This window comes from Solanum verrucosum, unplaced genomic scaffold (genome assembly GCF_900185275.1).
Source record: "Solanum verrucosum unplaced genomic scaffold, falcon-dt-bn FXZP01000074.1, whole genome shotgun sequence".
NCBI lineage: Eukaryota > Viridiplantae > Streptophyta > Magnoliopsida > Solanales > Solanaceae > Solanum > Solanum verrucosum.
In genome coordinates this window covers 322,174-340,482 of record NW_026020200.1, presented here as the reverse complement: position 1 = coordinate 340,482, position 18,309 = coordinate 322,174, and the positions used below count along the sequence as shown (strand labels likewise).

General features: G+C 36.8%; 1 protein-coding gene across 2 annotated transcripts in view; it reads right to left on the bottom strand.

Annotated features, from left to right (window-relative positions):
* Nucleotides 1-18,002, bottom strand: part of LOC125830033 (probable phosphoinositide phosphatase SAC9) — a 28,881-nt gene extending 10,879 nt beyond the window's left edge. The window contains exons 1-9 of one of the 2 annotated variants that reach the window (XM_049509250.1): nt 17,953-18,002; nt 17,752-17,823; nt 13,238-13,836; nt 10,133-10,265; nt 7,216-8,432; nt 4,950-5,057; nt 4,587-4,757; nt 3,914-4,156; nt 3,013-3,426 (exon numbers count right to left, since the gene is read on the bottom strand). In XM_049509250.1, the coding sequence (XP_049365207.1) occupies nt 3,013-3,426; nt 3,914-4,156; nt 4,587-4,757; nt 4,950-5,057; nt 7,216-8,432; nt 10,133-10,265; nt 13,238-13,836; nt 17,752-17,764 (2,898 nt within the window). In that variant the 5' untranslated portion in view covers nt 17,765-17,823; nt 17,953-18,002. Of the gene's footprint in view, nt 1-3,012; nt 3,427-3,913; nt 4,157-4,586; nt 4,758-4,949; nt 5,058-7,215; nt 8,433-10,132; nt 10,266-13,237; nt 13,837-17,751; nt 17,824-17,952 lie in introns of those variants that run through there. The other variant, XM_049509251.1, reaches the window with a different exon arrangement.
* Between the last annotated feature and the right edge of the window lie 307 nt (nt 18,003-18,309).

Below are 18,309 nucleotides of genomic sequence, written 5' to 3'. Positions count from 1 at the left end.
TTTGGGGGTTGAGTTAGGCCAAAGCTCTATTTCTTTATCATGGTATCTATGGTATCAAGGCAGGATCCATGCCAATTTTTGGTTTCCCCATATTGGGTCCCTATATTAAAATATTGTACACGCTCTAGATATCCAGTCTTAGCGCGCAATAGGGTGTTGAGGCCCACATCTGTTATTAAAGGGAAGAGGTGGTCTCTTTATATGGTCTAGGGCAACCCTCCTCTCATGAGCTAGCTTTGGAGTAGAGTTAAGCCCAAGGTCCATTTCTTCAATACCAACGTCAGGCCCATCCCAATTCATTGTTTACCCGATTGGGGGCTCACCTTATATTATACACACTCCAGCCCACATCAATTGTGGGATGGGCATTTGGTTTCCTTCCATTCTTGGGTAATCCTCCTCTCATGTGCTAGATTTTGGGGTTAAGACAAGTACCTTACAGACAGTTAAGAACTTTAGAAATCCAATGGTTTTGTTGTTTAGAGCTTCATGATTGTTACTTTTCATCACATTGTAGCTGCTGGATGTATTCTTCGTGTTGATACACCCTCTCAAAATGGAGTGGCTAAGAGAAAAAATAGACATTTGCTTGAGACTGCTCATGCTTTGCTATTTCAAATGAAGGTACCTAACCAATTTTGGACGGATGTGGTATCCACAACTAGTTTTAAATTAATCGCATGCCATCCACAGTGCTTAATGGTGATATTCCCTATGGTGTTCTCTTTCTTAATAAGCCATTATTTTCATTAGAACCAAAGGTGCACATGTGCAACTCCATGTTACAAAACTAGATCCAAAGGCCTTGAAGTGTGTCTTTTTGGGATATTCTCGCTTACAGAAGGGTTATCGGTGCTACTCTCCAACCCTTAACAGATATATGGTGTCGATAGATGTGGTGTTCCCTGAGAGCATTTCATTTTTTTTTCTCTCCCGACACTTTTCCCACTCAGGGGCAATAGGAAGAAGAAGAATGGCTCATTTATAGGACCACTCCATCGAGATCAAAACACCATAAGGAAGTTCCTGGTAGTGTTGAGCAGTCAATGGAAAATGTGTCTTCTGATGTTCCACTTGCTTAAACAACGCCGCCGATAGTTCAAGTTTATTCCGGGCTACAAGTGACCAATGATAATGTCCTGCACCAACTTTTCGTCATCAGATCCTCCTCCAGTCAATCCCTCTTCAACAGAAAATCTTGACATTCCCATTGCTCTTCGCAAAGGTAAGCGTCAATATCAATCTACATATTCCATTGCTAATTTTATCTCATATGACCACTTGTCTACCGCATCTTGCTCTTTGATTGCCTCTCTAGATTCTATCTTTGTACCCAAAACAGTTCAAGAAGCTTTGACTCACCCTGGGTGGTATGATGCAATGCTCGATAAGATACATGTGTTAGATGAAAATCACAATTGGAATTTGGTGGACTTACCAAACGGGAAAAAGGCAGTGCGATGTAAATGGGTTTTTACAATCAAAGTAAATCCTGATGGTTCTGTGGCTAGACTTAAAGCCAGATTGGTGGCTAAAGGATATGCTCAGACTTATGGGGTGGACTATTCTGATACTTTTTCTCCAGTGGCAAAACTCACTTCCATTCGCTTGTTTATTTCTTTGGCTGCTTGTCAAAATTGGTCACTACAACAGTTGGATATCAAGAATGCATTTCTTCACGGTGATCTCCAAGAAGAAGTGTATATGGAGCACCACCCGGTTTTGTTGCTCAGGGAGAGAATGGGAAAGTCGGTCACTTGAAGAAACCTTGTATGGTCTGAAATAGAGCCCACGTGCTTGGTTTGGAAATTCAATGAGGAAGTTCAGAAGTTTGGGCTAACAAAGAGCAATTGTGATTATTCAGTCTTTTACAGACAATCAAAGGTTGGCATTATTCTTCTTGTTGTATATGTTTGATGATATTGTCATCACTGGGAGTGATTATGCAGTGATTATGCAGGAATATCTTCTCTCAAATTATTCTTGCATTCTATGTTTGTTGTAAGTGTTGAGTCAGTTCATGTCCACGCCTACCATCAAACATTGGGCAGCTTTGGAACAAATATTATGTTACTTGAAAGGCGCCCCTGGACTTGGCATAGTATATAGAAACAATGGACATACTCGCATTGAGTGTTTTGCAAACGCTGATTGGGCTGGATCCAAGATTGATAGAAGGTCTACTACTGGCTATTGTGTCTTTGTGGGTGGAAATTTGGTATCATGGAGAAGTAAGAAACAAAATGTTGTATCTCGATCTAGTGCGGAATCCGAGTATAGAACTATGGCACAATCCACATGTGAGATTATGTGGATACATCACCTCTTAAGTGAAGTTGGGTTGAAGTATCCCACACCATCGAAACTTTGGTGTGATAATCAAGCTGCCCTTCATATCGCCTCTAATCCAGTGTATCATGAAAGAACTAAGCACATCGAGGTGGATTGCCATTTTATTGGTGAAAAGATTCAAGAAAACTTGATTTCCACGAGCTATGTAAAGACAGGAGAGCAACTAGCAACTAGCTGATTTGTTCACAAAGGCATTGACTAGAGCTCGAGTTAACTATTTGTGTAACAAGCTGGGCATGATCAATATATATGCTCCAGCTTGAGGGGGAGTGTGACAGATTGTTGTAACTATTATATTACCTTATATAGTTAACAGAATCATAGGAGAGATCTGTAGGATATTTTCTTACCTTTTGTATAGCTTCTTGCTAGTGTATATATACATGTAATGTTGAGATATATAAAATAAGCAGTTCTGTTAAACTACACAGAAGAACCAAATTATTGGGGTTGAAGGTTGGATAGTGATGGGTAAAGTTTGGGTTTACTTTGGGCTAGCTTTTGTCATTGGTTAAGACGGGTTGTGCCCAAACTGAGCCCATTTGTAATATTAACCCACATCCAACCCATTAAAACTTAGGCAGGTCAAATGGGTTTGGCTGATTTTGCCACCCCAAGTCAGAAGCATAAAAGTAATATAAAAATCCAAAAGATACATACCATTTGGGGTCCCACAAGGAGTTTGAAACAATCCAAATAGCGTTGAGTGTTATTGTCAGTAGGCCCTTTAGACGTGCTGTTGGAAAAAACATTAGCTTCCTTTGGTTGTTGGACAAAAGCATCATCCAAGAAGTCAAGCAGGTCATCTCCGCCATGGAAGACAGTTTCAGCCACTGGCTGCCTATTAGAATCTGAAATTCTGCTTTCGCCTGTTAAAAGGTCTACCCATAAGTCAACGGACGAGTTTGCTTGTGTACCAGTGGTTAAAGAAGAAGCAAAAGGATTTTCCCTGGGCTCAGTCAGAAAAGGGTTAGTAACATCATGATGGGCTTCTGCTTGTTTAGAAAATCCAGTGCCAGAGCCTTCATGTTTCAATATGAACCTCCATGGAAGACATACCCCAAGTATCTCAATCTGCATGTGTTTTTACAAACAGAAAAAAATGTACTGAAGAGATTGAAGAAAATATCATGCAACAGCATGGCTCCATAACTGAGTAAAGCCATCTTACTTGGACCACATGATAATAAAATAATGATGGTTTTGTCTAGCTGGATTACGTTCTTTCTGTAATGTGTTTCCAATTTTTTTTTAGAATTAGATGAACATTTCCTTGTTTTTCCAATCAGGTAACAAAGATTCCCTTTTTGTACTGGTTATCTATACAATAATAAAAGTGTGAAACCATAAAATTAAAAAATTGATTGACCAAAATACCATTTTAACAATATGTTTATAACTTACGTTAGTCATCAGACTTGGATGATGTCTTCTTTATCATATGCAGATAAATGTAGTCAAAACTTCCACACAAGACTATGTTAAAGGATGTAAAGAAACTTAAAAAATTTCTTTAGAAAGAAAGGATCCCTAAAAGTAAAATTATCTTGTTTCTTTGTACCTCACCAAGAGTTATAGGGCCTCCACCATCTGCAGCCGGATAAAACGTGAGTGCAACAACACGAGTAAGAAAATCCACTTCTCCTTCAAGTTCCTCAAAATCATACATTAATGGAAGCGTGGATGCATCTTGGGCATGAAGCCGTGCACCTGCACCAGTGATAGCCATGTCCTCTGTACTAATTGGTCCTGACAATGGAATTAAAATATTTGTCCCATTTGCACACTGAGGAATAGAAGCTCCCTGTGAACAAATTCATGCAAAAATTGTGAACTTTTGACAGTAACCCCAGACATATATGCACAATTGCACATGAAAAGTTTAACTATTTTATATTTCTATGAAAGGTTTCCATTTTCAGACATTTGGTAGGATTGTAGCCTGTAGAAATACAAGAAAAATAATATCCTCCATCAGAAAAAAGGAGGCATATGTGCATGTTGTTTTCCCAGTAACAGATGGAAAACGCAAATTCCTCTCAGCCTATCCTAGATACCTTTAGCCATTATCAGAATCTAAAAGGCAAGGCACAAAAACTCATCACAGTTGAGAAAGAAAATGCCTATAAAGCAAATTGCATGAGCATCACATAGATTTGAATTTTTTAGGTAGCAAAGAAGCAAGTAACAACCAGGTACAGGCATAACAATTTCACAATAGAAATGGAACAAACCTCCAGAACAAGTTTAAGTCCATCCAGATAACGCCCTGTCCTGACATCAACTGTTGATGGGAACGTTGAATCATCAGAACCATGTGCAACAGTGAGAAGTAGCTGACAAACATGACAAGGCTCGCCGAGGTAAATAAAAAGTTCAACTACATCAGTGGCCTGTGGAGTAACCTGTAAGAAGATGTGTACACAACTGAGACAAGGTGCACAATGCTGCGGATATAAATGAACCTACTGTAGATGAAACAGCAGGGGATTTTTTTTTTTTTTTAAACTTTGAAACAGCAGGGGATTTATACTGTAAGAAGATTCTTTTATCAAATAAAATGCAGTTTAAAAATGTCGAAAGCATTATGCATGTACCCATGTCATTGTTTTTCTTTTAAAACTAAGAAGATTTGCTCCACCATCGGAAATTGGAAACATATTCACAATTGGCTTTAGAAAGCATCCAGTGGGACGGGAAGTGACCTGTCATCAGCACAAACAATGGTGAAAGAATAAATTTCAAATGTCTTTCACAAAATAAAGTTAGCTCACTCCAAATATATAACCTCAACTACAACAAATTGACGAAAATATCTCTGATTACAACAAATACAATATATCCCATGTCATCCCTAAGTGGGGCCTGAGGATATGCGGATTTTTAGGCTTATGCCGCTTTTATCATTCAGTTTAGAGATAATTAAAGTGGAGAACAGTTTCCTCTTTACAAGGAAAAAGCTTGAGCAAATGTTTCAGGATGTTTTTGAATCCAGGCAGTGCTGAACCCAGAAAGTTTATCCAGTATATTATTATAACACATATAGGTCTTTTTTTTTTATGACAACATATAGGTCATTTTTTTTTATGACAACATATAGGTCATTTTAGTTTGTAAGTATACATTTTCCATATGTGGTGTCCTTTTTGTCTTTGTAGAATCATAATCAGAGTCCACACATAAATACAACCTCAAAAGTTAGGAATCAGGAAAATTGTGTCGTAACATCTTGAATCCTTTCGGAGTCAAATTGATGCAACCTATTGTTCCATAACTTTGGGAGTTGTCCCTTCTGTCGCCAGTTTCAATATTATGCCTTCTTACCAGATCTATATTAAATCTTTTTAATACTTTTATATATAAGATAGAGCCAGAAAGATGATACATAGACAAAAGGCATTGCAGGAAGAAGAATCAAGAGCCTGGCATGAGCGGGAAATAAGAATGAGCAGTAAAAGGGAAAAAAGCAACAAAAGAAGCCTGCACAATCTGCCTTCAAAAAAACATAGTAACAAACCATGAAAGATACTGTTGTTATGAACCAATAAGAAACCAAAACAAAAGGATTCTACTCTATGTTGCGTGGACTCTTCATAATCCCTGCCGCACCCATGAAACATGATATGGGCGTAGGTGTAGAGTGAGTGTGAGTGTAGGATCCATAGCGGATTTGGTCGATTTACCTTGGGTACTTTGAACACATTCTATGACTGAGACGTATAGATTGATTGGATATTTGTTTTATTTTTTGGTTTATGTCACACACACACACACACACACACACATATATATATATATAAAGTATGAGAATGCTTTTCTATTACGCAAGATAGGAATAAAATATAGGTGTTTATAAAGAATGAAATTTTATTATTTTTAGTTCAATAACTTTAAATAATCAAAAAAATATACTCTCTGTGTCGTAATATACATTTATTGACCATATCTGCACTCGGATCCATAGCCCCGAATACTAAAATTTATATGATGAAGAATCCGACCTCAAGATCCGCATCCGGATCTAATACCTGCACTCAAATCTGAGCAACATAGATTCTACCCAATAAACACTCTTCAGTCATGTACTTGTCCAGGATTGCACTTTATCAAGCTAAAAACACCAAGTATCCAATATAGTAGCTAGAACCTCGTTTCCACTAAAGGTTGGGATGAAAAAATGAAAATTATGAAGAAGCAACATAGATTACAAACAGTTGGGATTTTATTTATTTTTTTGGGTGCTGTCCGGAAGTAAATGGGAAGGGAGAAAAAAGTGAAGAGATATGCAGCTTCCCAAGTCAGCATGTCAAACCCTCTGACACTAGAAATAAACTTCATCTCTAGTCACCCAGCAAAAACTGCAGGGAATTATAAATGTTTCATCAAATGGGACCTCCCACTGAACCAGACAGATCTCATCTAAGCAATAGGTGGAGTAAGTTGTCTTCCTTTCCACCTTCTCCTCTTCCTTACCCATTCCCAACAATATCCAAATAAAACAGACACTTATTAGGAAATTATTGAAGTTCAACGTGATTTGAACAAGTTGAGGTTCAGGTTTATGGATCAAGAAGAGTGTAGGAAAGGATAACCATTATTGTAATGTATACATTAGAAAGACCCAGGTGGCTAACAATCATCAAAGATTTAAGTGAAAAAGCCCCCTCCTCGCTTATATGGTGATCAGAGGTCAACTAGGATGCATTCATTCGGTGTCAAGAAATAAGCTTAGAAGAACGTCAATATGAAGCTAAAAAAATGACAGTTAAAGAAAACAATATTATAAGCAAAAGAAAAGAAAAGAAAATGAAAGAAACTAGAGTCACATGTAACAAGAGTGAAGGAGAACAATATAAAACATACATATAATGGCTGGGTTGGAATTGATGGAAAATGCTTGAAAAGCCTTAATCCAAGAAAAATCTCTAGTTGCTTCTGACGAGAACTATCTACAACAGCATTCTTATATCTTCTCTGAAGAGTAATTTTCATATTCTGTGCAGCAGAAAACTGTTTGAATTTGCCTGCTTCTTCATTAAATATGCTAAGAATTTGGCTGTGCATAGCTTTGGAGCCAGTATACAATGTTGCATGGATGTCACCAGCAAGCAAAAATAAATCTGCTAATTGAGAGACAGGTGATAAGATTGTCGATCTCTTGAACTCATCGAATGTCATATCAAATCTCTTCCAGGGTTTATCTGGACAGGGATGATTCCAAGTAGTTGTCCTTGTATTGTGATCAATAAAATATGTTTTCCCAGTTACAGCATCAGACCGTTTCTCCCAGCCAGGAGGTAATGGAGCTGTGTATCCCCCATTGTTGTTATATGACTGATAACCATATGCCAAATCACTGTCAAGTGATATACCTAACCGTCTGCACTGCTCCATAAAAACCTGGAGGGCACCAAAGAAACTAGCAGCATTGGTCCTATCTAAGGAATCAGCGCAATTGAAACGTATCACTCCATTTTGATGCGATCTTAAGCAGAATGCTCCATCAATGTCATCACTATAAATTACCTCACCTTTGCAATCTTTGATGCGCCGAAGAGAAGGCAGATAATCCCCTTCAGTGATGCTAATAGCAACTGTGGGTGCTTTTAGAAGGTACCAAAGTCCTTCAATTGTTTGTTGTTCTCCTTTCAACTTCACACTGGCATGCCAATCATAGTTTATTAAATGAACCCGAGTATGAGGTAGTTTTCCAATTGATTTAACATAATTCAAAGATTCCTCAAAATGCTGAACTAAAATCGATTCTGATTTGCCTTCACCATTCCTAAGCAAGTTGACACATATAATTGGAACAAAAGCAGTCTTTCGCTGGTTCCCACTAGCAGCTATATCTAGGTTTCGTGCATCATATCTCTTAGTTAACCTTTGATAGTATTGAGCACTTCCTTTATAAGGATCACGATTGGCGACATAGATTTCTGCTTCTGCAGCAGTCAACTTTAACTCCGCACCCCACCACATAGGAATAGTGCCTCTTCTCCAGATGTAAGTATTAAAAGGAACACTTTGAACAGCCCTTTTCGGAACCCATACAAGTTGCTCACATTCAACTTCATTGCCTGTCCATCAAAAAGTAGTGAAACCAATATAAAGGGATCATAATTACAATTATAAGCCTCATTTATTTTTTTTGAGGCTGAAAAAAAAAATGAGGCTTATAATTGTAATTATGAGCCTCATTTATAGACTCGGAATAGATTACAAATTGACAGGTGCTGAAGATAAACATATCCCACAGATTCTTTTTCTTGCAAAAGATGTCCAGCATATCTCACAAATTAAACTATCTAAACATTGTAAGGTTTTATCAATTATTTAAATTATCAATTATTATTATTATTATTATTATTATTATTATTATTATTATTATTATTATTAATATAAACACACATATACATGTCAGGGGAAATACCAGAACATACTGTGCTGGAAAATTGAAATTAAATTAGGTCTAACTGATACCACCATTCTATGCAGAGAACATAAAGTATAGAGAATCCCTGCAGGGCCGGACCCACCTTATAACAAGGGATGTCATCCAACAATGCTTAGACGGAAAGTTTAGTTAAAATACACACACACACATATATATATATCAGAAAAAACAAAACACATGTATATATAACATATAATGACAACAGCTAACACAAACTCCCGGATGGCTTGTTGGTTAAGTGCTTCCTTAATGTGGCTGTCACCCCGAGTTTGAACCTTGATGGCAGTGATTTGTATATTTTTTAAGAACTTTTGTAAGCTATTATTACTATATTAGTTGCTAAACAATATAATTTTCATTTTAAAGTGTCATTCGAACCCCAAAAAGCCTCCCCTTGAGCTCTTCAAATTAAACAAACCAATCAATCAAGATTCATTTTTGCATGTCTTCGATGTTAAATTACTTTACCACAAGCTTGAACTGTATTATAGCCTGTTTGGCCAAGCTTTTAGATGTCAAAAATGTTTATTTTAAAAAAATAAGGTATTTAACCAAGCTTTAGAAGAAAAAAAAAGTGTGTTTCAGGAGTAGCAAATGTTATTTTTCAATATCTAAAAAAATTAGCTTTTGTCTAAAAGCAAGTTTTTGAAAAATATTTTTGAGAAAAATACATTATTTACTTGGCCACACACTAATTGCTTCTAAAAAATATTTTATAAATTTATTGGTCAAGCATAAACCACTTCTCGACAAAATAATTTTTTTGAAAAAGCATTTTTGAAAAAAAAAAAATACTTCTTAAAATAAGTTTGATTTTAGAAGTTTGGTCAAACGGAACTATTAATCACGCTAAACCTAAAATCCTAGTGTTCAAAAATTAGTTAATCTTTTCTTTAATTTGATCATTTGTTCTTCCCTTTAAGTGACGACACCACTTACAAAAATTTCTGCGTACACCACTGAATCCCTGGACAATTCAATCAATAATAAAATGAGCACAGAAATGCTCGAGAAAGAAAATAGACAACTACTTTGCACCAGAGATAAGGTTTGAAACGTAATGTACTATCGCTAACCAAAGCATGCAGAGTCATGCAGAATTATGTCAAACAAACAGTAATGGGAGAATAAATGAACAAATGCAGAGCTATTATAAAGGAATATTCTTAACCATATCCATAAGAACAAAATCCACAAAGAACCACAGTAAATAATAACCTGGTCTCCGTTCTCGACAAATGATATAACCTGGTCTGTTCCCAAAGGCAACAAAAGGAAAAAGAAAAATTCAAATTCAAGATGTACGGGGTAATTTTATGCTACCTGTACTATAGCAAGAATTCAAGCCTCTTGCTAGATACCGAGTCCCAGGATGGAGCCTACTACGTCGAGCAGTGAGGGCAACAACCCCTTCTTGCTGACCTAAGCTTCCAAAACTTCGGGATTCTGCAAAGCCCTATGGATTATCATCGTCCCAATGAGAATTCATATTATCACATTCAGCATAATGGTTCATAACAGTAAGAGTTCTGATCCTATTTATCAAAAAACAAAGAATATTGCACCTAGAGGTACAGATACAGGAGATGAAAGATAGTTACAACTTAAGTTTTCGATTCAAATACAGACAGCATAGATAGGAATAGAAGAACAAAAGCGTGGAATAAACTAGAGCAAGAAAACAGCTCAGATAGTAACCAATCAAATCATCAAACCAGGGTAAGTAATGAAGTTCTACCTCCAATTTAACCAACAATCTAATGGTTCTTTCTTAATTCTTTCGAGAGTTGTCAAAAAAATTGAAAGTCCTAAAAGAAGACCACATGTTAAAATAATATGTGGAATGATCATGTCACCATTTTACTAGCATTTTAAGTCAAAATGCATAAGAAGAGGCGGTTGATAAGATTTCTCAAATACACACTCAAAACAACCAGGATAAAAGATCAAAAAACAAGAAGTCATCAGATTCTATTTGTAACAGCGACCATTGTGCAAAGGACCAACATCATTGCCATGAGGAGTCTATCCATGAACGGATCAGATGATATTTCTATTCAAGCAAAAAAGAATAAATTTGACAGTCGTGTTGTCAAAGGCGCGCTTAAGCCCTGAAGCGAGGCACAAAATGTGTTGAGCATTTCGCCTAGCTTAATGTGCGATTCAGTATCGTCATCAAGGTTCTAACGCATACTTTTCCTTGCCAGTGAGCCTCTTCTAAAGAGGCGACACTAAACAATTGATATCTCGCTTTATCGTAAAAAAAATCAATTTCTTTGTTCATATATTTATCATATGCTTATAATTATTAGCCTTGAACTAAACATATATATTTGTATCTTTTTTCCTTTACACCGTTTTTCATTAAAGCCCATGCTTTATCTGACTTTGCGCTTAAAACCCAACAGACCTTAAGACTTTTTTTTTGCTTTTTGCTTTAGATAACACTGTTTGACACATAAATTCACAATTTTATGTCTTCAACTTCTCAAAAGGCTGGTACAGAGCATATAACTTACTGATAAGCCAATTACGAAGTCACTTGTTTTATGTGGGCAGCTTTGCACAATGCATACCTTACACAATTTTTTGAGACTCAGGTAGATCTGGAGGAGAAAAATATTTTTTCCTTAATAATAGCAAGGAGTGCAAACATTACAATTTCACTTTGAAGACTGGTGCTTGGTTTCAACTTGCTGGAATAGTAACAACTGTATCTTGATTTTCATAGAAACTGTTTTGATTGGGAAATTCCTAGGATGGCCTTGCTTTTAGATGATCTTGAGAAGGTGTTCCTAGAAGAACGGGTACCAGGTACTTCAATATGGAATAGGCAGGTAGATGGAGTTTTCTCAGTGAACTCTTGCTATAAAATTCTAGTGATTATGGAAGTTGAAGACTCCTTACGAAGTCAGTTGTTTTATGTGGACAGCTTTGCACAATGCATACCTTACCCAAGGCAACCTTAAGAAAAGAAGTATGTAGCAGCCATCTTTTTGCACTGCACAGTCACAAAACAGATCTGGTCACAACTTTTTTATCTTTTTAGTCTCTTTTGTCATGCCTTATGCAGTAAAGGATCTTCTAGCCAGCTGGGCAACTAGGGGGCTGAGTAAATCAGCGAGGAAAATTTGGAATACTGTTTTAGCATGTGTTGGGGTAATAGGTACAGATGTTTTGTAGGGAAAATAGAAGGTGTACAGAAGATTAAGTGCACCTAGGGGTGGGCGTTCGGTTCTTCGGTTCGGTTTAATCAAATTTCGGTTCGGTTCTTCGGTATTCGGTTTTAGAAAAGTGTGCACCATATTTCAAACCAAACTAGATCGGTTCGGTTCGGTTTTTTCTACTTCGGTTCGGTTCAGTTCGGTGTTTTAAAATCGGTTTTTCGGTGTCAACAAAAATAAAGAGAGAATATGATAAAGTAACAATTGTTATTCACTTCACACTTCAAACTTCAAAGTACAACTAACCGTCTAACAATAAAAGGTAAGAACATCAATTTGTTGTTCTCACTTCAAAGTAACAACATAAAATGATAAAAAAAAGTAGAAAGTAGAAACACCAAGTTGCTGCTCAAACTTGAATTAAATTGAGTTTTGTTTAGTTTAGACTTTAGGTCTTTAGGGTTTACTATTTTGTTATTAAGATTTTTGCTATTTAAGTTTAGGATCTAAATATAAAAATTGAAATGGGCCAAGTAAAGTTAAAAATTAAGTAATATAATAAATACTTTTAAATTTATTTAATAAAACTTCGGTTCTTCGGTGCACCGTAGTTTTGGGACCCTTACACCGAACTCCGAACCGAAGAACCGAAGTTCCGAAAAAAAAAACCGACACCGAACCGAAACACCGAAGAACCGAATTTTTTCGGTTCGGTTCGGTTTTTCGGTATTTATGCCCACCCCTAAGTGCACCTGCATATGGTTTTTGGCTTTTTGGTGTAACCTATAGAATGTTAAAGATGAGAAAATAGTATGCTTGACTTTATAGACTCACTACAGAAATAGGCTTTTGTATAGGTGAAATCTTCTCTTTCTTGTTCTGTACGGAAGAATCCTGAAAAATAACAGAAAAAAAAACCTTGGCACCAACTTAGTGCCAGATTTCTGTTTTCAATACCACTACTACCTAACCAGTTCAAAAGAAGGAAAAAAAAGGTGTGCATAACAAAAACAGTTCCTTAATAGGTAGAAGGAGATGAGAAAATCTACAATGTCAACTACACTTTTTACATCACAAGGTTTACACCAACTGTACAAAAAGTGAAAACATGAGGTTCTTATTGTTTCAAAGATCATATGGCTTTGCTTTGTTTTTCTTTCTTTTTTTTCATTGTATCATATGCATACAAGTGGAACTCATAGCAAGTGTCAAATGTCACACAAAAAAAGTACAATATCTAAAGGTACCAAGTATGAAGTAAAACCTGCAGAAGAACAACACAATGCTCTGGAAGTCCTATCTTTTTGAAGGGCATTGAAAACCATTTATTCCACACAAATTCATCATCAGGATTCAGCAAGGGCATACGACTTGGAAAAGGTCTAGTAATATCCCGTGATTCACAAAAATAATGCTTGCCATCAATATCCAGCTCCATCACTTCTTGAACATTCTTAGTTTCACCTTTGCCCAGTGGCTGAGGGTTTTGAAGTGAAATCTTGATCCATTGGGTCTCTGTTACAGTATATATACATCCACCCCCAGGCAAATTTGGAATGCTGACCGACAACTTTGTCGCAACAAGAAGTAAACCATAGATACCAAGAGAAGCATAGCCTAGCACAGCTCTGGCATAGATTATACTCTTGCACAGCCATTTTGAACCATTTGTCACATAATCTAAGGCTTCATTTTGAGAATTGAAAATATCATATCCTGTCTTTGCATTATAGCGAAGACTCCCAGTTGTGGGATCAACATAGATCACCTGTGTATCCGTCCTTGAAGACAAACTAACAATAATGTATACTTCACTAGATTCCAGAGTAACAACAACAACAGATGTATCCCGCAGACGTCCAGCTGAAGTAAGTAAAACACAAAATGAGTGAACACGCCAGAAAAATAGCATAATGCACTAAATTCAATTCCACATGGAACTGAATATCTTTTTCTTTTTGAAACAGAATTTTTTTTTTTTTTTGAAACAGATGAATATCCAAGTCAAAAGTTCACATGAACATATAGATTGGTTAACAAAGAAGCCTTGCATGCTCAAATAGAAAAGCAAGTATTTTTTTTTAATGGAGTGATTTCAGTAAAAGGCATCAAGGAGATGCAAAATGTACATGATACAAGATTTGACATTTGAGCTTACCAAAAATATAGCTGGGCCCTATACACAACTGACTAAGCTAGATCTACAGAGCGAATGAAATCCGAACATTGTCCATACTTTCAGCAAGGCAAAAGTTTGTCAATGTCGTTAATAAGGCTAGCAAAACAAATTAGCAATACACCACACCTTTAAAGAGCACTAATGGAGTTTCATCAAAACATCTCTCGTTTGTGTCTGTCTAAATGCACAAAAACAGACAAGCAGGAACCATTTCCTATTTTTCTTCATGGCTTTATCAACTCTCCATAAATTCCAACTCTTATAAGCATCCTTCATTGTGTAAGGTGTTACCCATTTGAGACCAAAAATGCGGAAAATAAAATATACCATATGACCAAGGCACCTCACAATGCAGAAGCAAATAGCAGGTACCTTCAGCTTCCTTTTGGCACATGTAACGTATGTTTGGTAGCTAGAAATTCCTTTTCATCAGATTATCTTGTGTGAAGCATGCCTCAAATAACACTGTCCAGGTGAAACAGATAAACTTTGGTGGAAATTTGGGTCTCCAAATGAGTTTCCATAGCCAGTTATTTATCAAAGAATTGCTAGAACACCTTAGCTGGTATCCATCCTTGACTGTACAGTTGCCTCCACCATAAGTCACACATTTAAGTCTCCGCCACCTGAGAATTTACTTACTTTGTTGCAGTCTAGCATAAAGGCCAAGCAACTCATGTATTTCCCAATCACAAATGTTTCTCCTAAATTTGAAGTCCCCGGTAACCCCTTCCCTGTTTGTAGCAATGACAGAGTTGGGGTTTTGGGCAATATTGAACAGATTTGGAAAGTCGTCTTGAAGAGTATAGTTGCCTAGCCATCTATCCTTCAAGAATTAGATGTGTGCACCATTCCCAACTTCAAAGTAAATATTCAGAGTAAAAGCACTTCATAATTTACCAATGTCTTCCCATAATCGTATGGGAGCAGGGTGAGTGACAGGGAGATTGAAGATGATGTTGCACATCGTATTGAAGTAGAGAGGGTGAAATGGAGGCTCTGCGATAAGAATGAGTCATCGAGGCCATAAGGTACTCTACAAAGTGGTGGTTAGATCAGCATTGTAGTATGGGCAGAGTGATGGTCGGTCAAGAACACCCACGTTCAAAAGATGAAGGTAGTGGAGATGAGGATGCACAGATGGATGTGTGGGCATACTAGGAGAGATATGATTAGGAACATAGTTATACGAGGTAAGGTGGGAGTGACCTATGTAGTGGATAAAATGAGCGAAGCGAGGCCAAGATGGTTTGGGCATGTGAAGAGGAGGTGTGAAGATGTGCCAATAAGGAGGTAGGTGAGGTTGGTTGCAGTAGGATTTAGGAGAGGTACAGCTAAGCCAAAAAAGAGCTGAGGGAGGTGATTAGACATGACATAGCACAACCTAGTTTACTAAAGACATGACCCTAGAGAGGAAGATTTGGAGGCCGAGGATTAGGCTAGAAGGTTAGTAAGTAGCGGAGTGTTGTCGCACTTTATGTGGGAGAACTAGGGAACTAGCATCCTCCTCTCTTCTCCTTATTAGTAATATTATTTAGTAGTTGTACGGTCTCTTATTATTCAATCAGTATTACTACTTGTTGCTTCATTTTCGTTGTATCTTATTATTTTGATGTCATATTTTTCTTAGAATCCTGTTTCGGAAACATTTCTTTTAAGCAAGGGTCCATTGAATACCGTTTCCCTAGGGTAAGGTTTGCGTACATCATATCCAACCCTCCCCAGACTCAACTTGGGTAATTACACTAGGTATGTTGTTATTTGTTTCAACAAGGTCACCACACAATTCAGTAATAACTCTCAAGGAGCTTCCCAACCAAGCATAAGCAGGGAGTGGAATTCTGAATGAGTTTATCCATCTATTGGCAGATTATGATTCCGTCATTGTCAACCCTGCAACCGACAACCACCGTTCCAAAGATATTCTTCTACCATTCCCATACCAATCTCCCACCTTAACTCTAATTACTCATTTGGTACGCACAGACTAAATTATCTTCGGATTATAGTTTTGGCATTATAATCACAAGACACAATTATCCTTCCTAGGAAATGGGATAAAAGAATTCCAAGTTGGATGGGATAAGGTGAGATATCCCATGATTGGGATAAAATTTATATTGCATTTGGATGACAGATATAAATTTATACAATCAACCGAACACAGTATAAATTTTATCCAAACTTAATCTTGAGATGTCCGATCGTATCCCGCATACCAAACGATCCCTAACGTCCTCTTGATGAAAAGGCATTTTGAAAAGGAATTGATTATGCGCAATCAGCTTCCATCTATTAAGAAACCATATGTGAGCAACTTCTTGAGCACTATTTAGTTCTTGTTTTTGCTCTCTTCTGCTATATTTTCTTTATTGTCTCCTTCTTTCTACCTGAATTAGTTGCACTTAAACTGAGGGTCTTTCGGAAACAGCCTCTCTACTTCCACGAGGTAGTGATAAGATATGTGTACATTCCACCCTCCCCAAACTCTACTTGTGGGATTGTTGTTGTTGTTGTTGTTCTTGATTGGGAGATATGTTGAAAGGATCATTATATTTCCCAATTTGGCATTTGGCAAGAAAACGGTCATTATTGCTTTGGTCTCTGGTAAATATTGATTTTGTTTTGAACTACTACAACACCATTCATCTTCAAAATATGTTCTTGCCTAATTCTAGAGTTCTTGTCGTTGGTTGTTGTGGTCTCCACAGGATTGTGTACACTTCCATACCATCCTCCATCATCAATAACTTCTCGAATGATCACCAATAATTTCATATCACCTACCCATGCCTCAAATTTGAACATACCTACCAACCATAATTGTTAAAATTCTAATGAACTCTATAAAAGTAGCCTCTATTTTCCTACTGCATCTCCGACAAAAATTCATCTCTTCCGGTGAAGCCTCTTCATAGCACTCATGTCCATCACACATTTTTGCAAGCTTTGATTTTGCTAATGAGCCTTCTAGTGCCCTCGTAAAGTAAGTAAAACCATCTTAATCTTTCTTCGCTAATGTTAATTAATTTGAAAGCCTTATCTCCATCTGAGAAATAGGCTCTTCCGTCCATAGCGGAGGAGTGGAACTCACTGGCTAATCAGAAAAGATGTTCTTTTAAAATTGGCTTATTTTCCAAAAGTGAGTTCCCAAGAGAAAAAGAGCTTGTTTAGGATAGGTGGAAGCTCACTAAGTTTATCTTATGCAAAAAAAAGGGTTGTAATCGAAAAATATCCTCCTAGTAGACAACGACATTCATCATACCAAAAGTTGAGAACAAAAGTAATGTAGCCTTTTCCTAAATCATTCAGGACTCACATAAAATGCACATAAGAACGCAACTTCCAATATTTACCACAACAAACAAATAGAAAATCGCACTGCAGCTAAATTCTTAATAGATTTACCATTTTTAGCAAAGAATTCTTGAGCAACTGACTGAGAAAACACGTAATAGTTTAATAACCAAAACCAAACTTTGCATCCAGGAGAAAACTAACCATCACTATAACTAAAAATATGTGCATGTAGAGAGAAAACAAACAGTATAAGCAAAAGCAAGAATCTTCTTTAAGAATTATGACTTTTCAAATCTTACCAGGTGAATCCATGTCGTGATAACTAAACAGCTTAGGCACTCATGAGACCTTTGAGAATTATAATTTCAAATCTGACAAGACACATGGAACGAAAAAATGTCAGAAGATTACCAAAGAGGATAAGGAAATGTTTGCCTCATTTCTTTCCTATAGGAAAAAATTCTCCTTGCTATATAAAAGACAGAGTTCACCTAACTCACTTGAATTTACTATAACTTCACTTCATCAACATCCTCCCAAAAAAAAAAAAAAAAAAACAGGCACAAATTCTGAATATGGTTATGGCTTTGAAATCAGCAAATATAAACATCCCAAGTCTGAAAGTTCTATTCCACATGTTCCCAAAAGCAGTATTTCATCCCTGAATGAAATTGATCTACAGAACAACATGGCTTATTGACAAATAATACCACCAGAAATCCTAATCTTATCAAAGATCTTTGATAAAACCTTCAAAAAGCTAGTATATGTATATGGATCCTTTACAACACCATAAAAACATACCAAAGAACTTGGTCCAAATTAAGCTTCACTAACCAATACAACAACCCAATCAA